Below are 26,344 nucleotides of genomic sequence, written 5' to 3' on the forward strand. Positions count from 1 at the left end.
GAAATGTAAATAAGTAAGATATCCAAAAAAATCATAAAAAAGAAAACATACATATTTAAAAGCCAGTTTATTTAAATACTAAAATGATAGTTTGCCAACAGAGGACATTATGACAGTGGAGCCAGACTAGGAGAAGTAGAGGTTCTTTTTTTTTTTTTTCTAAAGACACACATATGTCTCCCAGTCTGAAGGTCAGATTAATGAACAAGCAATCTCACCAAAATTGGAATTGACCTAGAAAACCTATGATTTTACATGTATACATATATATATATGTATACACACATATATACACATATATATATGTTTACATATATACATATATAAATATATATATATAAATATATATATATATATAATAAGGCTTTGAGATCACATTCCCCAACACCTACCTTATTTATGAACTGCTATAGCATATGAAAGTCCAGTTCTGCAGATTAAAAGCTGATATATGTATATGTGTGTATATATATATGTATATATATATATACATATATATATATATATATATATATATATATATATATATAGAGAGAGAGAGAGAGAGAGAGAGAGAGAGGGAGGGAGAGAGAGAAAGATCTACTTGGTTCTTTATTTCAATTTTAATATCTCTTCAGGACCCTTAAGACGATAGATTTTAAAAAAATCAGATTGGGGAAATCTTGGGCTAGCTGAACTTGGAGATGCTCTGGGTCTCTTTGTTCCTCATGCCAGAGTACCTCTATTCAATACATTTTTTATTCTATTTTGTACCATTAATTTAGCTTTTCAAATTGGCATATTGGAGATAGGTGGTCAAATCTGGCTGAAGGCATAAACAATGCCCCGGCTCCAGTGTTGCAATAATAAACACGGTGTGAATAATGGCTACATCCAAAATCTTGGGGCTGAAAATGGGAATATAAAACATGCTCATTGAATCAATCAACAAAAGACCAACACAAAGTCATAGCAGAAATGGCCACTTTAATACTGGGAAAACAGCAATCTGGAGGAATAGGGTCATGTAATATGATAGGGTATGTGACAAGCAAGTGTCAGAGTAATCAGGTAACCCCATTCTTCACGGGTTGAAAAACAAAACATACACAGGTCTCAGCACAACCTACATTAATTCTGTGTCAACCAGGCCATAACCAAACTCACAGGCTTAGTGGATTAAAGCTAGGTCTAAAGATTTCATTATCAACCTCCTACAGAAAGATTAATGGTTAAAGATAGACATCTATTTACAAGTACGACTCATCTCGGGAGAAAGAAAGGTGTGGAGCATAGACTGACAATGGCCACAAGAGTGCATCAAGAATGTTCCCAACAGTAGCAATGGGCAAAATGGAAAACTAGATTCTCTGTAATCTTGAAGTTACATTGACCCTGAAGTTGGCTTTCAGTTTACATCCAACTTCTTCCAAGCATGGAAACGCTCAAATTGTATTTGAGTATATAATGTATGTAATGACAAGTATATGAAATGAAAAGTGAGTACCCAAAAGATCACAAGGACAATGATTTGGCTCAGGAATTCTCTTGTAGCTCTGCCACTGTCCCTAGACTGGAGTGAATTGTGTTTTTAAAAGCTAGGAGAAACATCACTCCATGCAAATGTTCTATACTACTCCAAGATAGGAAACAGTTTCTATGCCTACCAGCACTTGCCATAGGGGACACACAGACACCCACATTTATATCCAGTGAGACCTACAACAGATAGCCAAAGCAATGTACACGTCCTTCACTTTTATAGTAAGATACAAGTGATAAGGTACCCAAGACAAAAATCTATCTTAGCAGACGAGCTGAAGGATGTGGCAGGAGGCAGGAAAGAATGCCCTTCTCCTGGGCATCATTCTCATAACTTGAAGATCGAGGGACTCAAAGACGTCTTCAAGAACTTGTTGGCAGTACGCATAAGCTTTTTGAAGCCTCGGACTGTGGGGAAGAAAAACAAGAGTCAGGGCTGTGGGATAACAGATGGGGGAAAGCTTGTTCCTTGACCTCTCTCGTCCTCTGAAGTCATCCACTCTCGTTTCTATTATATCATTCCTCAGTACTCCTGGCTTTTCTTTTCCATGTGCTCCAATTAGCCTTTAGTCTACTCATCAACAGAGAGTCAATGAATGCCCCAGGAGCACCCAGGACTATTGAGACTCAGCTCAGTACTGAGTACCAGAGGGCAGTCGCTACTACACTGTGCCCTTGCCACTCATCACTTCCCATCTTTAACCTTTTCACTTTTATTCACCTCTTTCCACTCCCAATTACAAATTTCAAACATATTCTGCCAACAGAAAGATGAGCTAAGGGAACAGAAAAGCCTCCAAATTAGCATGGGAGAAGTGAATCCAGGGACCATCCAGTGCTTATTCCTTGTCAGGCCTGGAGTCACAACAGCTGCCTTTCTAAAGGAGAAGGAAAAGGGTGTGGGGGCTGTGTTTGTGTCCCTACCTGCATTGTTGTGAAGCCAGACCACAGCCTTCCTTTCCAGAAGCTCCCACTCGTCCTTCAAGTCCTTGCCATTGGCATGCAGCCAGATCACAGCCAGCATTGTAGCCCAGGCTTTGGCTTCTAATACCTGCACAGACAGAGAATTCTCTCACGCTCAGGGTCAAGCAAGAAGTCCTTCAAGAGAAAACATGCAGCACTTCATGTGTCCTGTATCCCCCAAACTGCTGCTGCATGCAGTTTGTTTCTTATCTATCCCCACCATGCACATAATCATGTGAGATGGTTTTTTCCTGATTATCAGGCTAACACTCCAGAGAGTCTTAGGACAGAAAAGTCTTGAGCTTCAATTGTCTAGTACAACCTCTAGGTCAGTAATGGGAACTAATCAAACACCTCTGAGAAGATGGTCCCACTATGTCCAGAGAAGAACATACATAAATAGCTGCCTTTAGGAGATATTATTGTTATATGAATCATCTTTCCTTTTTCTGGCCTGGAAGGGGGAAACAAAACAATTCCAACTCAATCGTTACAAGAAAAGAAGAGTCATAGAAACAAAATGATTTCCCCTGTGTTATCCTCGAGTTAATGACAGAGATGAGACAGAAGACCGAATGAATTCTTACTAATCACACTGTTGAATTGAAAACGTCAGGAAAATCATATCAACTGTGAGGCTTCACTCATTGTTTCTTAAGGTTTCAGCTTTTAGACTCAGCAGATGGATGAACATTCATGCTTTAAAGGATGACTCTCCACATCTAGAATCAGCTATCTTATCCTCTTTGAATGAGGCTATTTCAGAACCTGCACTTCATCCCTAAGAAAACTGTTCATGTACAAGAACTAAGAACACCAGGAATGTCCTCCTTCTCTAAAGGATCACAGCAGTTTTTAAAACATACCCTGAAATGGTCACTTCTGGAAGTAAGGGTATTTGTGAAATTCAGTGATCACAACCCAAAGCCTTTGGCTTTAGAGGTCAGCCTGTTGCCCTGACCAACCATCAGAACTTCTGCTTTTTTTGCTGTGTGTCAGCCATTTGAAATGTCTGGTTTCACAAGGAACTTCTGTTATGACATTGTGTCTCTTCTCTCTGCTTGTATGGGTGAGAATAGTCATACTTGCTTTTATTTATAATATAGGTTATGGTCATTTTATGAAATAAAATCCCAATTCTCTTATCTGATGCCTTCAGAACCCAGACCTACTTTTCTATTATTTTGGATCAGGATTCTACTGCATAAACTATCCCTTAGATCTGTCACACACCAATAGGAACATCTGGGTCTTCATGTTCATCAGAATCTTCATTGGAAACACTGACTGACATAAAGATGCAGAACTTGGAGGATTTAAGAAACATTCCAATAAAATATTTAAATACTTAAAAAATGCAGCTTAAAATGCATTTATTATTTAGTGCTACATATTTCCAACTAGTTTATACTTGGTCCAAATACTTCTTTTTTTTTTTTCCAATAAAATCCTTTACTGAAATCTTCTACAGCAGCTCTCTTGATTTTTTTTTTTTTTTTTTTTTTTTTTTTTTTTTTTTTTGGTTTTTCGAGACAGGGTTTCTCTGTGTAGCCCTGGCTGTCCTGGAACTCACTCTGTAGCCCAGGCTGGCCTCGAACTCAGAAATCCGCCTGCCTCTGCCTCCCAAGTGCTGGGATTAAAGGCGTGCGCCACCACGCCCGGCCGATTTCTTTATTCTATTAACCTGCTTGCCATGGTGAAGAAGGGATGTGCATCTCACATGTGTTGCTCCCAATCAATCTCTGCTAAAAAAAATTATTATATATCCCTATATCTTCTTTGCAATTTTTATCAACTATCCTTTTCTTTGTTCTAAAATAGCATTTTTAAAATATAAAAATACAACGCTGGACACGTGTCCTTTAAAATCATCAAATACTCACATTTTTAAAGAGAAAAAGGAGCAGCACAATAATTTTAGCATTTTGTTGTTGTCTCAAGGGCTTCATATTGTGAGACTTGTACTTGCTCAGCATGAACAGTGTACACCCATGGACTGTATCTTCAGTTATACGTTATAGCTGTATATATTTTTATAGCTGTAAATTGGTACTCTCAGATGCTCATGTATTTTACATAACTCCATATGCTACATATCACCATAACATTTAATCCAAACCAAATAGATTCTGTAATGTATTTTTGTGCTGACTCTTTGAAATAGCTGTGTTACTTAAAGATAATTTTTCTTCATAATTTTGCATTTTATCATACATTTCAAGAATTTCTCACCAATTCGATGAACTGTCAAGTTATCTTACAATCTGAATTATAATGTATCCACATTTGCATAAGTCAATACATTTCAAATAATTGTGATTTCAACTAACTTTTAAATTGTATTTATTTGAAATAATTTGAAATGTTTTTAATTAGCTTATTTATTTTTATTATTTATTTATTTTAAATACTTTTTTTAATTTTAATTTTTATTATTATTTATTTATTTATCTATTTAAAATAATTTGAAATAATTGTGATTTCAACTAACATGGTCTAAAGTTGATCTAAGGTGAAGCTATAATGGTACTATTACTAGGGATTCTTTTTTTTTTTTTTTTTGAGACAGAGTTTCTCTGTATAACCTTGGCTGTCCTGGAACTCACTCTGTAGACCAGGCTGGCCTCAAACTCAGAAATCCGCCTGCCTCTGCCTCTGCCTCTGCCTCTGCCTCTGCCTCTGCCTCTGCCTCTGCCTCTGCCTCTGCCTCTGCCTCTGCCTCTGCCTCTGCCTCTGCCTCTGCCTCTGCCTCTGCCTCTGCCTCTGCCTCTGCCTCTGCCTCTGCCTCTGCCTCTGCCTCTGCCTCTGCCTCTGCCTCTGCCTCTGCCTCTGCCTCTGCCTCTGCCTCTGCCTCTGCCTCTGCCTCTGCCTCTGCCTCTGCCTCTGCCTCTGCCTCTGCCTCTGCCTCTGCCTCTGCCTCTGCCTCTGCCTCTGCCTCTGCCTCTGCCTCTGCCTCTGCCTCTGCCTCTGCCTCTGCCTCTGCCTCTGCCTCTGCCTCTGCCTCTGCCTCTGCCTCTGCCTCTGCCTCTGCCTCTGCCTCTGCCTCCCAAGTGCTGGGATGGGATTAAAGGCATGTGCCACCACGGCCCGGCTATTACTAGGGATTTTTAACACACAGACCTAACACTAAATACAGCTCCACCCATCCCAGGCAGACAAACTTTGTAACATTCATTTTCTTCATCTATAAGTAGCAACACAAAAGAAAGCCACCTCCCCTACTTAACCAATGTTGGAGACAAGTAACAGGATGTATATGAATTGCTTATCTAGCTAATTTTCACTTTTACAAGGAAGAATATAAATGACGTAGCAGAGAGCTTTAGATTTTCTTTTGTTATTTAATACCCTTGGAGTGAACTTCATATGAATATCACTCTTGTTCTTGTTTTTACATTTTCATTATACTCACAAAAATTATTAACCTCTATTTATTAGGTATTAATCTAGGCAATATCACCCTCCTAGTCCCCTATCTTAAGTAGATTTTGATTCATAAAATATTTTCACTACTAACAATATTATTTAAAAAACCCACTCATTTCTTTGATTTTTTTTCTTTTTTTGGATCTTACCTCAGAAGGGTGTGCAGCTGTCATGTCTTCCAAACTAGTACCTAGAATCTTAGCTAAATCCTCGTTCATATCCCAGGAGCCATCTGCATTCTGGAGATATATCAGCTGTGCAATGCTATGCTCCTTACTCCCTTTGAGAAGAAAAGATGAAGTGTGTAGAAATTATGTAGTTATTGTTTTCTTTGTCTACCTAAGTGGCTTTCTGAAATTCAGAGACATACAATAGCAAGATTAGTAGAAAGAAAGCCTTCAGACATCCTCAAGATGTATCATTAGGCTCAATATGTGAAGGGATGGCCAGGGTAGAATGAGCCAAATAAGATGGTACCTCAGCTTTACAGGGGAGTTATGTAGGAAGGTGGCAAACAGAAGTTTGTTAGTCTGAAAGACAGCCCAGAATCCATTAGAGGAGGTTTACAGATCCTAACTTGCAGTTCAGTGGAGTTGGGCTAATCATGGTAAGTACACATACTGGAAAAATCTCAGCTGCTATCAAATGTTCTTGATATATGTTCCTTGGTAGGGAGATTTGGAGGACTAGTTCTTCAGTCCTCATAGATCAGAAAAATACAATCTAAGGTCTGTCTCACCTTGTGGGTAACTGTCATATTTAGCCAAATGGGGCAACTCAGGGCGAGCATCTGTAGGATTCGCACATTTCTTCTTCTGGCTTTTCTGAGGCTCACGAGGTGGGCCTAGTTGGATGTGTGAGAGACAAACCTTGGTAAGACAAACATACTCTGAGATTGTAGCGGCCACTATGATGCATTGAACTTAAAGGCTCCTCACCATTTGGCGTGTATATCATAGCAGCACATTGTCCTTTGTTCATCAACCATGGAGGCAGAGTTCCAGGACCACTGGCGCAGAATAGATTTTTGGGATAACCTGAAAGACACCAGGACAGACATCTACACTGAGGCATCCATGTTCTACAAAGCTGAAAAGGACAATGAAGTCTGATGATTTGAGACCCAAGTGCTCCCTCCCATCTTTCTTAGCTTTAGTTGTCACCTATATGTCCTAATCTTCCCTGGTGTACTTGCTTCTAGTGCACTCTGAACCACTCTTTCTACCTTCCTTCCTCTGAAACCCCCAAAACACAGGAAATAATCTTTCATCCATCTTTTGATTCATCCCAGGGAGCTCCTTTCAACCATGTCTTAACTTGAAGTAAAATTTTCTCCTTCCCTAAACTTGCTATCACTTCCAAAATGTCCTTGCCCAAAGACTGTATCTGTAAGAATAAGGAATAAAAATTGGTGTTGGTAGCTTCCTCAGGCAGCTTTCCATATGATCCCACTTCCTCCCTCGTTTCGCTTACCTTCTATCTGTATCCATATGTTCAGCCTTTGTTGTTGCTTCCTATGATCCACTGAACTATCTGAAACTCAGGCAACTGACGTCAACTGCATTTCAAACTCTGCCATCAACTTGAAAATTCTGCTACCCAGGTGAGTAGCACATGCAATATCTTAATGCAAATAGATCTGACTTCTTCAAATCCAAGGTGTTTGCCTCTACTCTACTTATTCAGCACCAACCTAACTCATGAACACCTTGTCTTCATTCAGCAATGTTCTACTTTTTAGAATTTAATTGGCATACACACACACACACACAAACACACACACACAGAGTGAAAGAGTGAGAGAGAATGTACATACACAGTATCTACAGTGTTTTAACTTAGAGACTACTATATCGGATCTCTTGCTATAGTTTAGACTATAGAAGATGCCTTTTCTTCTTCTTCATGTCTCAGGCATTAGTTTTAGTGACTAAACTAACAATTAGTGATTATTTCAGCCATTGGTCATCATTGTGCTGTTCACATTCTAATCATTCAAACCACAAATTATCTTCAACTTTGAACCTCATTCAAGACTTATTTGTACTTTTGATGCTTAAATTGCTCCAGGTCTCTTTTCTTAACACTTGGTTCCAAGTCTCTTTCTCAATATATATATGTGTCAATATAAGGTCTCTTTTCTTAACACTTGGTTCCAAGTCTCTTTCTCAATTATATATATATAATTGATATATTGGTTATATATATAATATATTGATATATTGGTTATATATGATATATATAATATATATCATATATGTGATATATATTATATAATATATATTATATATAAATATATATATTATATATATATATATATATATATATATATATATATCACCTTGGAAGAGGGAAGTTTAAGACTAGTTATAAATCCTGTATGTGGAAGGACAAGGGGGAAAAATGTGAGAACATTTTAAATTTTTTCTTCATATAATGTTCTGAAGTAGTAAAAACCTCTATTCATAAAAATATTTATGGGACAAAACTTACCATCAGAGGGCCTTCTAGGACCTGCACCCAAAAGAATTGGCCTTGGGATTTCCCTATGAACCAGGGGCCCATGGATTGGCTCATTGAGTTCCTTGTTAATGGCGACAAAGGCTGTGAAGGAGCTCATGACTCCAGAATCTAGGCTGATGTCCAACACATCTCTTTTATACATTAGTGAAGTCTCCTTGAAGCCAAAGTCTTTGGACTGGATCATGGACCTTGCAGCAAGACGATGAATGGTGAAGCTGAAAGAAAAAAAAAACTTTCTAGAAGTAAGAAGAAAACCTACATGCCTTGTAGCTGGAACCTATAAAAGTTACACATCACAGAAGGAAGGCGATGTAGGAGAAAAGGGGGGGAGGGTGATATGTGAGTGAGCAAAAACCAAAACATGATTGTAGGGACACAACCCGGTTCAGCATCAAGAAAGGGATTCAGCCATCAAAGACTGCAGGGCTAAAGAAAGAAAGAAGGGGAAAGAAAACAGAACTCTCACTTGTCATCAGGCTTTGGCTGTAGAGAAAATGTCACCTTTTCCTCATAACTTTTGCCATGAAGCGTATATGAGAGACACACTTCACCGGTTGCCTCTTCTTTCTGTGAAAGAAGAAAAGAAAAAGAGGAATCACTTGGAAGATGGTGGGCCATAAATGGCAGGTTCCTACCCCCCCCCCCCAGCTTAATATATTCAAGTTTCCATCTAGAAACCATGTGTTCAGGAGAGCAGGAAACTGACGTGGGTACCTGGCCAGTCCTAGTTAACAAATACAATAACCAGTTGAAACTTAAAACCATCTATTTTATTCAATGAATCTGCCAGGGAAGTACCTGCACCAAGTAGAGAGACTAAGATCGTGGACTCACTGGTATCTTTCCAATCAGTAGGCTGTAGATGATTAACCTTTGACCCCTAAAAATAGAAGTTTGTTCTGGAGATAGCATAGGTGCAAACATCTGGGGAGGCAAATTCCAGCTCAGAGAGACATCCTCTACTACAGACTGTAAAGAACGCCTCAGGGATCTCAGGGCCTGCAGGAGAAGAAAGAGCAGAGTAAGAGTAAGCAAGAAATGATAGTGAGTGGTACCATTGATGACATACTATATAGAGGTCATGAGCCTTAATTAATGTTGTGTCTAATTTCTATTCCATATGAGGAAGTAGCCTTACTGCTCTTTTGCAGTCCAAAGTTGAGAAATTTAACACATAAATACGAATGGATGAAATGCTGAGGGGAGGAGATTCACAGAGAAGAGACTTAGTGAAGATGCTACTGTGAGTCGGAAGCTTAGAAATATATCTGGAGACGGCTTCTTATATGTAAGTATTAATAAAACTGTATCCATTTGCAATCACTTTGATGTTATAATACATAGCACACTTGATCCTTCTCTTTTGCCTGATATCTTTTGCAGTACTGATTGGATATAACACCAGGAGAGGTCCTGAAGCACATATGTGGATTCTTAAGTGTAACATCCAAAATCCTTCGTCTGTCTGGTTTCAATACAAAAGCCCCAATTCTCGGCAAATCATCTCTGAGCTAATGTATAAAAGTACCAGAGACATTTCCCCTGCATACTATAGTGGACCATCTTACCATAGGCCAGAATAGTCACCATTAAGTATATGACTTAAACAATGGAGGCATCATAAAATGCATCCTAGACTCCTACCTTTGAAGAACTTTCCCTTTCTGTCACAGATTTTAATTGTAGTACCCACTTCTTTATACATGGTTGATCCTCACCTTGGACTGCATCCTGTCATTGCCTGTGATAAACTCTGCAGTGCCCCCTGACACCTGGGCAAGGTTCTTGACTAAGTTAGTGGAGGCCCCTTCTCCAATGCCAAATGAGAAACACCTGTGAATGTACAAAGATGGACGTTAAAGGTGGAACCTGAATGGAATTATCAAATTAACACATTATTATTAAAAAATATATAATCACGGGGTACTTTCTTGGATAATTATGGATTAACTGCCATTCATTAAATATGTTCTCTTTTAAAGATACATAAAAGGTCTCAGAGTTGTGACACAATTTACCTATCCAGAGTCTCCTGAGATAATCTTATATTTCATTTTCATTCCTTACCAACTGATCTGTCTAAATACACAATTCCTCTTCTATAAAAGAGGAAAGATATGAAGAGTCAACAGGACCTTCTTGACACCACCTAACATAAGCGTTTGCCTTGCTAGGGAGAATGTCAGGCTGAGGAGCCTGCATCCTGCTTTTCTAAGGAAAAAGTTCTCATTCTGTCCAAGCCTATGCACACCAAGTAGTAGTTTTTTGTTTTGTTTTTTTTTTTGTTTTGTTTGTTGTTGTTGTTGTTGTTGTTGTTTTCTATAATTTCATTTCCCAAGAAGAATACTATATACACAGACAATATATTATGGGTAAAAAAAAAAAAAAAAAAAAACAAGTATTTTAAATGGTGTAAAAAAGTTTTCATTGTAAATCAATACAGTATAACCTGAGCCTACTTATTGATCTCTTTTGATTGAGATAATATAAGTCACAGATCTCAATGATATCAGTTAGAAAGCCAGTGCTCTAAAAAAAATGCAAGAATCAAGACTCATATCTTAATTGCACAGAACTAACTGGGGATTCTCATCTTACAGAACACAGCCTGGCATGATCTTTATACCACATGTCATGGTTTCTAATATAAACTTTCAACTGTGATTTATACTATCTTTATGTACAGAATCAAGTTAAAAGTTTTTCATGCCTGACGGTTTGCGCAGAATTCACAACACTGCTTTATGTGGAAGCTAATAAAAGCAATAATTACAATGTCAGAGAATATTGGTGATACTTCAACTGTATCAAGATAATTCCTATCGCTTCTTGGCCTTTTGGCTAAGATCAAGTGTAGTATCAAGATAATTCCTGGTGCTTATGCAATTTTATTATTTCTAGTATCACAGTAAACCTTTAACTAGATAATGTTACTTTCTCCATCTTGAGGAAGAAACGTAAGAGTTAGAGAGGTAACTTGAACTCACCATTTAGTAAGTAAGTAACTGGGTGGGTAAGTGAGACAGAGAAATTAACTATGTAGCTTAGGTCTAACACTCAATCTGGACTCTGCTCATGGAAATGCCAACTGCAATTTTCTAAGCCAGCAGGAAACTAGTGAAGATCTGCAAATAGTTCTTTTTCATTCTTTGCGAGTTTCATACATGTATACAGTGTGTTTTAATCATATCCAGCCTCTACAACCCTCTCCAAATCCTCCTAGACCCTGTATTTCAACTCTCCCCCCATCAACTTTTTATATCCTGCTGAGTCCACTCAGTGATCTCCATATGTACTTGGATGTAAGCACATCCACAGGCACATGGGCATCCTACCAGCGGCCACTTCTCTAAACCAACTGATTCCCTGCCCTGGTTTGCTCATTCTCCAAAGCTTCACTCAACGGGAGTGAGTCCTTCTCCCATTTATGCTGGAATAAATACTATTTGAAAACACTGAAGAAACTAAGACACCTAAATTATATCTCTACGAAGATAGTAATAACATACAGGTGAAGACTTCAGAAGGTATCCATGTACCTTCTGAAGCAAATAGCAAGTATAAATAAACAGGTTTAAAAAACATCTAAGCTTGGGCTTTCAAGGAGCAGTGTCCTTTGTCATAGAGTTGTGGACAGAACCCTCTAGGGACATATACACTCAAGAGGTTCAAAAAAGGTAAGAGTAAATTAGTTTTTTATGGAATTGATGTTATTTGGAGTATTTGTTTTTATTTTCATAGAAAATAAACAATCACTTGGTAAGTCTTCCAAGTGCTTAGTATCAGGTAATGCTTGGGTACAATTTGGCCTTGCTAAATTCCCTCTGTTTCCCAGTAGAAAGGAGACCACCCTCATACCTGTGCTTTCTGCTCTGGAACTTAACTTCTCTGATTACACTAAAAGTTTCAACAACTTCTCCATCAGTGAAGACAAAGATCTGCACAAAAGCAAACAATAAAATATCCATCAAGTCACTGTCAAGTTCATTTTAAGAGACTAGAACTTAACCCTTGAAACAACTCAACCGATTTCCTTCAAATTCTCTGGTGCCTCTTTAAAAAGGCAGGAGACCACTATTCTCCAGTATTATTCTTTAGCTTAGAATGTTTGCATGGGGTCAGCATAAAATTGTTGGGAGTTTCAGCCATTAACACATTAGTTTTGTTTCAGTTAAGAAGACAAGTGCCTCTTTTTGTTTTTATTGGATATTTTATTTACATTTCAGATATAATCCCCTTCCCCCCTCCAACCCAGGAACACCCCTATCCTATACCCCTTCTCCTGCTTCTATGAGGATATGCCCCCACCCACCCTCCCACTCTCACCTCCCCATCCATGATTTCCCCCACACTAGAGCATCGAGCCTTCACTGGACCAAGGATTTCTTCACCCACCTAAGCCCCTTATTTTTATTTTTCTCTCCCATACAGCAGAAGCCTGAAGTACAGTTTTTTTCATAGTCTTTCAGTGACATTCAAGGACATACATTCTTAAGGAGAATTTTCATTCTCTCTGCCCCTTCTGTTAGCCTTGGTCCAATTTTTACCTGTAAGGGATGCCCTGGGATGGGAGGTTTCCTAAAAATTTTCCGCAGTGGTGTTAAAAGTTCAGTCCCTCCTAGATCCGCCAACAGATTCTTTACTTTCTTCACTGCAACCTGCATGGTTTCCTGATTGTATAATACACTGTCCCTGAGAGAGGCAAGCACATGTGAGCACACGATGGTACACCATCAGAGTTTCCAGGGCTGAGAAATCCCTATTAAATGCAATCCTACCTGAATTTTCCCCCAAGCTCATGTCAGCTTTTCACCTACCCTTTCACAATGCATTTTCTCCCTTTAAAATATATAGTTTATGTGATCTTACAACAGTATGTGTGTGTGTGTGTGTGTGTGTGTGTGTGAGAGAGAGAGAGAGAGAGAGAGAGAGAGAGAGAGAGAGAGAGAGAACTGATTTTTTTTTCTCTTTTACCATGTGAGTTCTAATTAATCAAACTTGGGTTGTCAAGCTGGGCAGCAAGGATTCCTCCCGACCTAGCTATCTTGAATGCAAGCCCTCTTATAGCTTCTTGACCCCTCTTTCTAGAAACTTACGGAAAGAACTCCTCGTGGGTGGCTCCAAATCCATAGATGTTAAAATAGCAGCCCACTGGCAAACTCTTCAGTAGCAGAATCAGTGTTTCCTGGAGGTGAGAAAGTATGATCAGCAAAGTGATTGGGCGGGCACATGCACACATGCCTGGTACAAGTGTGGAGGGTGTGGGATGTCACACTTGTACTCTAGGGAAACCCCAAGAACTCAGACAAGGAACATACCTCCGTCTCAGAGCTGAACTGAACCACCCCCTAATCCCACATTCATCCTCAGTGAGTTCTTTTTACCTTGGCAGCATCTATTCTCAGCTGCGACCTATTCTTGGAACTCATGGGGCTATTCATGCTTCTTGAACGGTCCATAAGGAACACAAATTCTCCACGCTTTGTTGCGGTCTCCACTTCTGGGATATCTGGATAGAAACTCACCATTGCAGAAGGCGCGCCCATTAAGCTATCTATATGGAAAGGATTAAGACCTTGTAAGACAAAAGGAAACCCGAGAATCTTAAAGTCTCTAAGGACACTTCGATGATATAGGTTTAAAATCTCAGTTACTTCGGTAGCTAAAGAAGAAAAATTACAAGTTAAAAGTACTCTGGAAGACAGAATGAGTCCAAGGACAACTTGTATAAGTTAATAAAGTCCTTTCTCAAAGAAAATATAGCCCACTAAATAGAGTGCTGAGGTTACAGGTCAATTGAAGCATTTCCCTAACATGTGAAAAACACTGGATCCACTGAATCTACTCATCCGCTTCCCAAAACATATTCTCATTCTCTCTCTCTCTCTCACACACACACATACACACACACACACTTTTCACTCTTTCTCCCTCTCCTTCTCTCTCCCCTCTCTTCTTCCTGCTCCCCTCTCCTTCCTCCCCTCCCACCAATCCCCTCCAAATCAATTGTGAACAGAACACTGAGCTGGAAAACACCTGCTCAAATCCTATTTGTTTTGTTTTGCTTTGGCGTGTGTGTGTGTGTATTTGTTTTGTTTTGTTTCTTTGTGTCCTTTAGGTTTTTTTTTTAATATTTTAAACAGTTTGCTTGCAAAAGGCTGGAGGTAAGTTATAAACATTCAAAAGACACAGTAGAAGAAATATGAAGATGAAAAAGGGGGGAATTAGCAAAATAACAGTGACACGGGTGTCATTGTCAATGAATGTTCACTTCCTGGAAGTTCAAAAAAAAAAAAAAAAAGTGTGAGATGCCCAGGATTAGCATTTGCCAGCATTTGCCAAAAGCTGTCCACAAAGTTGAACTTCTTCAACAAATCAAAGTAATGAGAATTTATTTCGTTGGTTTTTAAGATGTTAATTGCAGGGCCCAGGAGATAGCTTGGCAGGTCAAGCTGCCATATTTGGACAGGTTTGAACTTTTGAGAAGGGAAAATGTCATAGAACTGTCTTGAGTTGTATCTTTTCAAAAATGGTTATGGTTCAAGTTTACACCATTTGCATCTTTCAAGTTATTTACTCACATTCTTCTTTCAATTATTTATTAATGGACTTAAACATCTTGATTATTAAACTATGTTTGGCTAGACGAGTGTCAGGACTTTCAGTGTTTCAGACTGTCGATATTTTCCTGCTCACCTAACAGAACAATCCAAGTGCCGATATTTGAGAGTAGTTTTAAGGTAGGGTGAGCTCTTAGGGGGTAAAACTTCCAAGCGAGGAAGGAAATACCTGATGGCCTTTCAGACATCCCCATCTCCACAGCTACACTGGGGCTGTGCACCTTCCTATAGAAAATCAGGAGTTCCACATCCCGGTCAAACTTGTGTCCTTCAGCCAAGGAAACCTGAGGAAGGGAACCAGCAGAGGAGCCGAGTTAGAATTTCCACTGATCGCTTCAAGAGTTTTAGGTCACATCTAGGGCTATAGGTTTCCATGAGCAGCAGGAAAAGAGTTATTGTACAAAGAGTAGGTGAGAAAGTCAATGGCTCAGAAAGTGAGGAGGACCCAGTAAGGATGGATGAGGACCACAAGGTCAATAACTGAAGCACTAAAGGGCTGGCAATGCTTGCACTATTTACCTGAGCAGAGGTCTTATTATCTCCAGTGTATTCAATGGGACTCAAAGGACAGTTGGATTGGATTGTACTGATACCGAGCTGAGAGCTGATGGTGGCAACCATGCTGAGTGTGTAGGGCAATTCCTCCAAAGGGACTATCGGGGTCTTCATATCCATGCTACTGTCCTCACTTCGATCTACAGAAAGAACCCCAGTTGTGTGTTTCTTGTCCACACATCGAGCATTCCAAAAATGTATTGTGCTTTCCAACCTATGCCACCAAAGGCAGGTATCCAGGAGAAAGAAGTACTCACCGGAGGAGAGATGGTATCTAGGATTCAGGATGGCTGGGAGCACATAACGCAGGGCCCCATCATCTTCCAAGGGAAGTTCTTGCACATATCTCAGGGTCAGTGACACTTTTGATCCTGGCTGCAGGTTCCCCACATTGCAACAGAAGACATCCTTGGAACACTTGTCTTCCTCCAATAAGTAAGGCTGATATCCCCCAGAAAGGGTCTCTTCATACCTTTTGTGGACCTACAGGAAATAGCATGAGGGGTGAAAAAAGAAGGTGACACCAGTGAACAATGAACAGAGTCCTAGAATGCACATAAAACCCAGACCGTTTTCCAAGGGATTTTGACAGATGCTGTCACTGGAAGAGCAACACTCTGGATGACAAATTATCTACATTCCCAAATAATTTTAGACAAATAGATTAGAAGTAAATGAAGGGGAAAAAAACCATTCGGTACTTGAATTTTTGTTTTTTTTTTTTTTTTTTGAATTACTGCATTTAATAAAAGTCTAAGGAGAAAGTCCTATATAAACAAGAAGGGGAGAGAATAAACTCATCCCTCAGACCTGATACTTGTCCTGCAGTTCTGCCACAATTTTCTTCCCATCTACAAAAGCCTCAAAGCTGTAGACAGCAGAATCTTCATCCATGGGGAACATGAAGAAGGCCTCCAAGGGTTTCTCTTCATTCTCATAGTTTAGGGTTGCAGACACACCAGCCACAAAATCATTAATGGACAGCGTCACAGAGATGCTCTTCAGTGTAACTAGGGAAAGATCAGGGCTCTGTAGTTCACCAAGATGTGCTAGAGTCCCACCCACAGAGCTGCCTAGGTTCTGAAGAATCCACCACCATGAGTCTTGGCTCGTGCTTACCTGGATCTCTTATGCTAGTGAGTAAGCCTCCAGATTGCACCATGTTGACGCTGTGGTTCTGTGGAAAGATGCATCATTTTCTATGGTACTTGGTTAGAGTCAAAAGCGCTCAAATACCACCACTTGACATCTCTCTGGCTGAATGCATGCAGAGTGACCATTTTAGAGCTAGAAAGAAGGATGTGTAGTGTGAAGGAGATAGAAATGTCAAAGATAAGGATTCTATTTAAATGGCAAACCAGGTGGGAAGATATAAGAGTCCTGAGGTGTCCACAAATAGGAAATCTCTGAGGTTGCTTGACATAACAATTCCACTTTCTCTAAAGTGTGACTGACAAACTACATCTCATACCTGCTGAATAGGTACTACAAGTTTAGCTCGTCTGAGGGCTAAAGTAAGTATGTCCTGTCTAAGATGAGAACCATGATACCAGCATAAAAATGTGCTAATCATATGGACGAGCTTTCTAGACTAGGAGCAGATCCTTACAAGGCTTTTGTCAATGATGCATCAGTGCTACTGTTGTCATGGACACTACTGTCCAATAAAGGTCTGCTGCTTATTATCTTATTCACACTACTCAGGGTCCCGTGTGAGCAGCTGTGCAACCCAAGGGTTGTCTGCCTCCCGACTCCTTCTAAGTGAGCTGTCCTAGAGGGCAGAACGCAAATACATTACTGAGTTTCCCATCCAAGCTTTTCTAATTTACACGTGTAGATGATAAACTCGGCATAACCTCAATTTAAAAGTAAGATATCCTAATTTTGTTTCTATAATATTATAATATTTTTTTAAAGCTAGAACATGTTATGTTTTAAAAAAAAAAATGGAAGAAGTTCATTCTTTGTGATGACCATGATTGTCCTATCTCAGTGTCTGTATGTTGTTTGAGTCTCCGTGTTTGGTATCTATGCAGGGTCTAAGGGTCCTGAAGTCCATCAGGAATGATGAACCTTTCCCTTTCGGCTGCTCTAGATTCCACTTCTTGGTAACATTCAAAAGGGAAACATGAACTTGGCCCCACTTCAGGATTGAAAATACTATATGAAAATGTGGAGATATGAGGGCTTTGTTGGGTGGGGTGGGCATTAAAGGAAAGATACTTCTTCTTCCAGGTCAAAAGAATAAAATCTGAGTTCTACCTAAGGCCCTGGCTAGAGCCACCCGTTATTGTCTTTATCTTAGGAGCCAATACAGTTGGGCTTGTCAATCACCTGGTCAGGAACCTCTCCAAAAGGCTGCCAGCTAAAGAGAAAGAACAACCCACCTGTCTTCTTAATGAGATAATTAATTTACCCCAGCACCCATTAGCTCTCTCATAACGTGGAGTTCAGAGCTTCTGTCACACAGGACTCTGACGCCTACTGGCTTATGGTAGCTGGGCAGACTTTCTCGATGTTTCTCTGTAGACCTACCTCTCCTTTTGACAGCCACATAAATGCCTAAATTAAGGGCACGCATAGCGCATAGCCTCTCTTTCTCCTTCTGGCAGGTGCAAGTGGTCTTTTTTTTTTCCCTCCAACTCTAATACAACCATCCTTGAACTTCCTTCGAAGTCAGCTCCTTAATGTTTTTATTAAAGAGACTAAAAATCCATGAACGTGAACACTGCTTTCCCAGTAACACCTATGATGGGTGTAAAATTTTCCAGGAGAGCATTCTGTACCTCATCATCACCTAGCTTTCCTGCCCCCTGTTGTGACAAAATGTGACCTGAGCTGCAGTGGCAGGCACCAAAAAGGGCACTTTCAGTGGAGCTGAAGTGTCACTGCCTGGAGCACACAGCGTGCTCAAGACAACTGATAATCTGGTGCTGATGAATTGGCTGAAGGGGCATTTGATTTAAATACCGCCCCCCCCCTTCCTTGGGAATGACAAACCATGCAAATAAAGGCTCGTCTTTCTTTGTGGCGCAGCAGCCCTACCTCAAGGGTTCCAAAGCACCGGACAGTGCTACTCCTGGGCTAGTCATCCTCATCTAAATAGCAATTTCAAATACATTCTCAGTTGTGATGTATCTTAGTGATACAGCATTTGCTTAGTATAGGCAGCGCGTGCGCTCGCGCAGACACACACAGTGAGAGAGAGGGGGAGGGAGGGGGAGAGAGGGAGGGAGGAAGGGAGGGAGGGAGAGAGAGAGAGAGAGAGAGAGAGAGAGAGAGAGAGAGAGAGATCTTCGATCTTTATGCTGATCACACACCCACTCCCACAAATCGCAGCTATGATGCTATGATTCTGGCTCAACTCTCCATGTTTTTCTTCAACAAATGTGGAATAAATCCTGGCTGTTAAAATGTTTTACTGCTTGACAGCACAGCAAGAATTGCAACAGATGAGAATGTATGAAAACACAGAGCAACTCGGAAAACATATGAGGAAACGGGGGCCGTCCTTTAAATAAGACAAAATGCCATAGGAAAGGCCTCAGGCCGGGGGGGGGGGGATGTCTAATAACAGCAATAGGAAGCTTAGAGCGAGAGACTCACCCGGAGCAGCTAGAGCTGAAAGATACACTGTGGCAGCAGAGATCTCTGGCTGGCAGTGGTCACTCCAGGAGGCTGAGAGGAGAGAGGCAGACCACAGTCACCTGTAATGAAAAACAAAACAAATATCCTTTGTTTCCTGAATCTAACCTCAGAGTAAATTTCCCTCGCGGAAGGATTTCCCTGTCCCCTTCACACTTTCTCATCTAAACAGTCAATTGTGGCAAGGCTTCGTTCTTGCCTCTCAGGGGGGAAAAAAATTGAGAAAGTGTCTCTAAGGTAGAGAGTTTCCCCATGTGGGACCAAACTCCAAATCCAGAACCTGTTGTTATTGCTGGTGATGGACGTGGAAGACCGGGGGGCTTCTCACTGAGTTGCGCAGGATCTGCTCTAGTGTGGACCCTCTGGGCAGAGCAACTGCAGAGAAGGGGGCGGGAGTGTAAGAAACAGCTGGCCACTCCCCTGCAGTTGGCTGATGGGAACTAGAAGCTATCGGTGGAGGAAACTTGGAAAGGGGAGCATAGCTCGTAAAACAAAAAGAGGGTAATTTCAACTTTCAATTGTCTGTCCTTGATTTTCAGTACCTAGAGATTTACAAAAACGGTCAGTTTTCCTCCTGAGAGGGTTTTTTTTTTTTTTTTTTTTTTTTTTTTTTTTTTTTGAACTTAAGAGATCCAAGCAGTTTTCGTTAAAACTGAACATCCTAGGCACAATTTTACATAAAAACCGATTAACTTAATTGGCTGAAAGGAACTGGAGTTGGAAGAAGTAGGTGAAAGATTAAGATTTAAGGAAGTAGAGAAAGAGAAGGTTTAAGAGAGACAGCCAAGAAGACGGGCTTGCTTGAGGCTATTAGATGATTAAATGATTCTTACAGCCTTATAAACTTCCAATGGCGCAGAAATCACTCACAGGTACCCACTCGGCACACTTAGAGCCGTGCTGTTTAAGCAAGCCCCTAAAGGGGATGGGCCTCCTAAGTGAGCGGAGAAGGGGAAGGGAAGGAATGTTTAAGTCCGGGATGGGGTGGGGTGTGTTTCAGACCTGGGAGTGGGATTTGGTCCCAGCATCTGCAAAGCTGGCTCTTACCTTCCTTCCGCAGAAATCCTGGTGCTGTGAGTCAAGAAAAAATGAAAACAGCTGCAGATTAATTTTCCTGGAAAACACGCCCACCTCTCTGGCTCTGCTGTAACATAGCAACTGTATGACTGAAGCATCTGCAGGGAAGAGAATCCCTGTTGCATTTCAGGGATCAAAAGCTTGCTATTTACCTCTGCTTGAGCTCTGCAGAAGGATCACAGACCAAGCAAAGTCAAAGGCAAGCAAATCCTTCTTCAAGTGAAAATTTAAAATTATAACAACAAAAAGACCCGGTATGAAAATGAAATGCTTCTGTAACAGATTTAATTACCAACGGGTTTACATCAGCACTTCTAGTTTCTAAGTAAAAGTTAAAGTTTCCTGGCCTCCATCTATCTCCAGGTTATGTTTCTGGTCCAGAGCGCACACTGTAGAAATCACATCTGGTGTTGCTCACTGTCTGCTGGAATATCTAACAGCAAAAGCCAAACGCTGGCAGAGTAAACAGATTTCTCTCTCCATCGAGCTGGAATAAAAGCCTAGGACTTGTTTTCCAGAGAGGAGACGTGACACACATGTTGCAAGAAGCAGAATTGGGGAAAATTTATGGCACAATATATACAAATAAATAGAACTTTATAGTTAACCATGAATCCAAATTGATTTTAAAGCTGCATAATTTTGTTTTTCATATTAAATTTTTAGTGAGTCCAATGATCAAGCCTTTAAAAAAATCATTTTATACATATGTTATACATATTATACATATTATATTATATACACACATATTATATACACACATATTATACATATGTTTATGTATATATGAAGGCACTGTTGTACAAATTTGCATTTTGTCAATGAGAATAAATAGGAATATTATTAGCCAACAGCACTACCTAGTTTTTATATCAACTTGACATAAGCTAGAGTCATTTGGGAAAGAGAAATCTTGATTGAGAATATGATCTCATAAAATTGGCTTGGCTTATAAACAAGCCATTGGGACATTTCTCTTCTTTTCTTTTTGCTCTTTCTTTCTTTCTTTCTTTCTTTTTTTTTTTTCTTTTTTTTTTTTTTTTTTTTTTTTTTGGTTCTTTTCTTTGTTTCGAAAAGAACAGTTTTCCCTTATTGTCTTCTACATTTGCACTCATATTTACCATTTTTTACACTTTCCTTACATATGTTCCTGTTTTCATTTTTATCTTCTTTGTCATTGAAACTGTTTTTCTCGCTGTCATTTTTGTCTTCAGTTTGCTATTGCTTTTCTCACTCTTTCTTTCTCCATGACTCCTAGATCAGAAGTCCACCTGAGCAATCACCAGACTGTTCCTCTATTAAAGCCTCAGTAGCAGAAAGCCTTGCCCTTCCCCCAACTGACTCAGAGAGGCCCCTGGATGCATTCACTGGGCCACCTCTTACCCAGCTTGTATCATGCCCTTGATTGCTGACTTTTCTCTAAACATCATTGCAAAGGTGTTGTTTTGCAGTCACTGGGCCTCAGACTAGCCAGTGCTCCCCTGGCTTGCTCAGTGCTTTTCTTCTCAGAATCTTGGGCCTTCCTCAGGACATTTCCATATTTCTGAATACACTCTTTGATAGTCTGTTTGTGGTGAGTGCTTCCGTAATTTCTCAAAAGAAGCAAGCAAGCAAACAAACAAAGTTATTCCAAACCTTTGAAAGGGAGAGCCTTTTAGATCCAATTCCAGTCAGATTTTTACCTTCTGATTTCTGTTGACCTGAGAGAACCTTTGATCAATGATCAACTTTTGTGAGTGAAACTTCCATTTTCTTTCTTGTTTTTTTTTTTCTTTGCATTCTTGTGTGGGTGTGTTCTTTAGTTTCACTACAAGATTTATCGTTTGAATTTACTTGATTTTTGTTGAACAGAGCATCTATTGAGACTATTGAATCTGAGAACAGATGTTTTCATCACTTCAGAAAGCTATCAGTCTTTAAATATTTTGTCTTTTCCATTTCTGTATATTCTTCTTTCTTAACTTTAATCAGATATTTGCAAAACTAATGTTTAAACTCTATTCGTGACTGTTCAATAATCTCTTTAGCCCATCATTTAGTTTTCACACTAGTCATTTCCTTCCCTCCTCCCTTCCTTTCCATCTTTCTTTCTTCCTTTCTTCTTTCTTTCTTTCCAACCAAAAAAAAAAAAGACAGAATAAGATAGAAAATAAAGCAAAATCATCACATTGAAGCTGAATAAGTCAAATCAACAGAAAGACAAAACCCCCAAGAGCAGGCACAAAAATCAGAGACCCACTGGGTCACATTCTGTCAGGACTTACATAAATACTAAGATGAACTTATACACCCAGAGGACCTGGCACAGACCCATGTAAGCCTTACGCTTGCTTTCCCAGTCTCTGAGGTATCATATGAGCTCTGCTTATGTTAATTCAGAGGGCCTTGTTCTCCTGGTGTCCTCGATCCCCTCTGGCTTTTACCACATTTCTGCCTCCTGTTCTGAAGGATTCCTTGAGCTCTAAGGAAATTAATTCTCAGTTGAAACATCCCATGTAGAGCTGTGTGTTTCAAGGACTCTCTCTCTCTCTCTCTCTCTCTCTCTCTCTCTCTCTCTCTCTCTCTCTCATCATTGCCCTGACATATATTGCAGGTAAGGCAGATTGTAGGCCAAAGGTTTTGTGGATGGATATACCAAAGACATTAGAATTTAGACGTAAAGACTCCACTTAGGCATCGGGTCAACATCTCCACATTCAGAGTTGTGTGGGTATTGTCCTTGGCAATGGGGCTTTGATGTCGGTTTGCGAAGAGCAAGCCATTGTCTTAACAATAGCCTGTTAGGTTCTTAGGGAATTTCCATGGGACTACTTTAGCCAAGGACTCAACAGAATGCAACCAAGTCCCAGTACTGGAAGTCTTGTTTGCTGACGAAATATGGCCTTTGGGAGTTTGTCTTTCCCATTTCTGGGAAACTTCATTAAGATCACTTTCATATCTCCCACTTCCAGCTCCAATTCAATCATAAGATATAGTCTGTTTTCCCCTCCCAGGGTGATACATGTGCCATACCTTAGTCACTTCCTGTGTACCTACCTTCTCTGGATTTATGGATTGTAGGCTGGTCATCATTTATCTAATATCCTCACATAATTAAATATATACCATATTGACATTTCTGGCTCTGTGTTGTCTAACTTGGAATAATGTTATTTAGTTCCATCTATTTTCATGAAATTTCATGATGTCATCTTTTCACTAACTGTGTAATACTCTACTGTGTAAATGTAACATGTCATCTCTATTCATTCTTCTGTTGATGGGCATCTAGGTTGTTTCTAGTTTCTGGCAACTATGAATTATGAATGAGGTCTTTGCCCATTTTTAATAGGATTATCTATTTTAAAATATCCAATTCCTTAGTTCTTTATATATTTGGATATTAAACCTCTATTGGATGCGGAGTTCATTAAAATCTTTTCCCATTTTGTAAGCTGCCTCTTTGTATAATAGTGAAGTTCTTTGCCTTATTGATTGTTGATCGTAATTACCTGCACTATGGATATAAAGTTGTCTCCTATGCCAAGACATTCAATTGTTATTCTCCAATTTTTCTTCTATCTGGTTCAACATGTCTGGCTTTATGTTGAAGTCTTTGATCCACTGAGACTTAAGTTTTGTGCATGGTGATAAACATGTATTCTTCTACAAGTAAATATCCACTTTGACCAGCACCATTTGTTGAAGATGGTTTCTTCTTTGAATGTATGGTAGAATTCAGCACCAAAACCATATGGCCCTGGGTTTTTCTTGTTTGGGAGACTTTCAATACTTCTATTTCTTTAAGGATTATAGGTCTATTTGGATTGATTATCTGATCTTGATTTAACTGTGGTAAGTAGCACCTATTGAAAACATTATTCATTTCTTTCTGTTTTCCAGTTTGATGAAGCACAGGTTTTGAAAGTATATCCTTATGATTCTCTTGTCTTTTTGGTGGCTGTTGTTATGTCAATCTTTTTGTTTCTGACTTTCTTAATCTAGAAACCCCTCTCTCTTCCTTTTAGTTAGTTTGGATAAGGGTTTGTCTATGTTGATTTTCTCAAAGACTGTCCACCTAAATTTAATCCACAAATCTGAATGGTGGAAGGTGAGACCTGACTCCTGAAAATTGTCTTCTGACCTCCAGCATTTCCTGCCCCTATTAAACTGACATAACCTTGTGAATGACTTCTGATTTGTTGGACACAAGAAGTGACAAGAGATAAAGCATCAAGCAGAAACTGAAAGCAAGAACAAATGAGCAAATGAAATCCCTAAGGTCCCTGGAAACACTAGGAGTCAATGAAATACTTGCCCCAGACAGAAAAATAAGTAAATAAATAAATAAAACCAAACATTGGAAAAACAAACAAACCTAAAACAAGGTCTGAAGGGATTCACATTCTGAGTCCCACTTGACTGCTGTGAAACTCTTCTCTGTTTTTAATTGTTCCCTACACTCAGAGGGCTTAAACTCCCTGAGCCTTTGGATAGATTGAAAATGGGGCTCCACAGGGATCAAGAAGCTATTTGAAATTCCACAGAAGAAGGATGATTTAGCTTCCATCAACAAAGGAAATCACCCCAGGTGCCAGCAGACATACAGGCAACTTCTCTGTGTGTAGTTCTGAATGAAAAGGAAGACCAAGTAGGATCTGAAGCTGCAGTCTAGATGCCAACTCTATGGGAAAGGAGAAGGCTGTGATAGAGAGCACACACCTACGTAGAAGAAACTGATAACAGCAGGAGGGAAATGTGTCTCTCATCTCTGAGTCATTCATGATCCACTATTCATGTAAGTGCTCACAGCTACTCTTTCTGATTCTCTCAGTTTTGTTTTGTCCTCTCTCCAGGAATGTAGAGAGATAGATTTAGAGCAGAAAATGACTGTCAAGGCTTCCTTCTTTAGAAGGATGGCCAGGCTCCTTTCCCCATTCTTTGTCTCACATACAACATGAGGGAGTGGAGCCCTTTCTAATTTGCTACCAGTTGACTGAACATCTGTCCTGTTCTGAGTATTATGATAGGACTTACGCATAAAAAGTTAGTTGGATATATTATTATTTATTATATTGGGGGTCGGCCCCCAACATTATATAATATATAATTTATTATATAATATATAATTTATTATATATTATTAATATATAATATATTAATTTATTATATAATATATAATTATTATATATTATTAGTTGGATATAGAGAAAACAACAATTTTGAGACAAAGATGTATAAAAGATGTATAAAAGTTCCCTGACTCCCTAAGACTGGAAACAGTTCTCATAGTATGGCTCAATTTCTCTCATCTGTTCCTACGAGAAGATTTTCTAAAAGTTGCATCCTAGTCTTGTTTGGTCCTGACCAAACTCTGCTTCTCTGAATGATCCCATCTGGACTTAAGTTAGCAACTACTGTCTCCATGTAGGTATCTTCTGAAAATCTCTAATACAAAGTTACCTATGATTAAGTATAATCACAATAAATTATTGGATAAAATCATGCTATATATCAACACTTTCCAAAACTGTCATTTGCATTCACTCTTTGGAGTGACTTTGTGAAGCGACTGTTATCACATAGCCAAAACCAAGCACAAGGCAATTCTTATTTTATAACAAGCACAATTATTAAAACATTTCATGTGTTCTCTGAGCACTTGTGGACTCAGTCGCTGAGCAATAGGTGCCTGCGACACAAATGAAGACTAAGAAGCAAACAAGTACAGTCATCTAGCCCTGGCAAAAAAATTCCTGCTTTTAACTTGATTTTTTTTTCTCCATTTTAAAACTGGGCCCTCAATCATGTAAACCTACCTATTTTGGATGATAAGATTTGATGAGCCAGTTAAGTTTGAGGCTACTACTAGGAGAAATGCTTTCGGTTTCTTTAGCAAGTAATGGAGTTTCCAAGATTATAAATTACCAGCATTTAGTCCTCTCAGCAGAAATCAAACCTTAAAAGTGGGTCTTTAGATTTACAGGCCATGTTCTGTAAGTGTGGCATTGCTGTCTTAGTCCTCAGTACATTTG

At 39.5% G+C, this 26,344-nt stretch overlaps 1 protein-coding gene and 1 pseudogene across 2 annotated transcripts; one reads left to right on the forward strand and one right to left on the reverse strand.

The window, feature by feature from the left end:
- Positions 1-949: 949 nt before the first annotated feature.
- LOC143439021 (von Willebrand factor A domain-containing protein 5A-like) lies at positions 950-20,401 on the reverse strand. 2 transcript variants are annotated; one of them, XM_076924740.1, is made up of 20 exons: positions 20,301-20,401; positions 19,215-19,315; positions 16,728-16,785; positions 16,419-16,618; positions 15,866-16,091; positions 15,573-15,748; positions 15,223-15,337; positions 13,818-13,987; positions 13,530-13,618; positions 12,981-13,125; positions 12,292-12,371; positions 10,152-10,266; positions 9,268-9,432; positions 8,900-9,000; positions 8,404-8,648; positions 6,849-6,947; positions 6,650-6,754; positions 6,060-6,190; positions 2,446-2,572; positions 950-1,929 (listed from the first exon to the last, which is right to left on the reverse strand). In XM_076924740.1, exons 3-20 carry the CDS (start codon positions 16,768-16,770, stop codon positions 1,850-1,852), a joined length of 2,412 nt encoding a protein of 803 aa, XP_076780855.1. In that variant the 5' UTR covers positions 16,771-16,785; positions 19,215-19,315; positions 20,301-20,401; the 3' UTR covers positions 950-1,849. The 2 variants fall into 2 exon arrangements, with proteins under 2 accessions (XP_076780855.1, XP_076780854.1); XM_076924739.1 differs by lacking the exon at positions 20,301-20,401 and adding an exon at positions 19,534-19,661.
- Positions 11,255-11,425, forward strand: LOC143439464 (U2 spliceosomal RNA; annotated as a pseudogene).
- Positions 20,402-26,344: the final 5,943 nt, after the last annotated feature.

The sequence above is a fragment of the Arvicanthis niloticus genome, chromosome 26, assembly GCF_011762505.2.
Source record: "Arvicanthis niloticus isolate mArvNil1 chromosome 26, mArvNil1.pat.X, whole genome shotgun sequence".
Taxonomy (NCBI): domain Eukaryota; kingdom Metazoa; phylum Chordata; class Mammalia; order Rodentia; family Muridae; genus Arvicanthis; species Arvicanthis niloticus.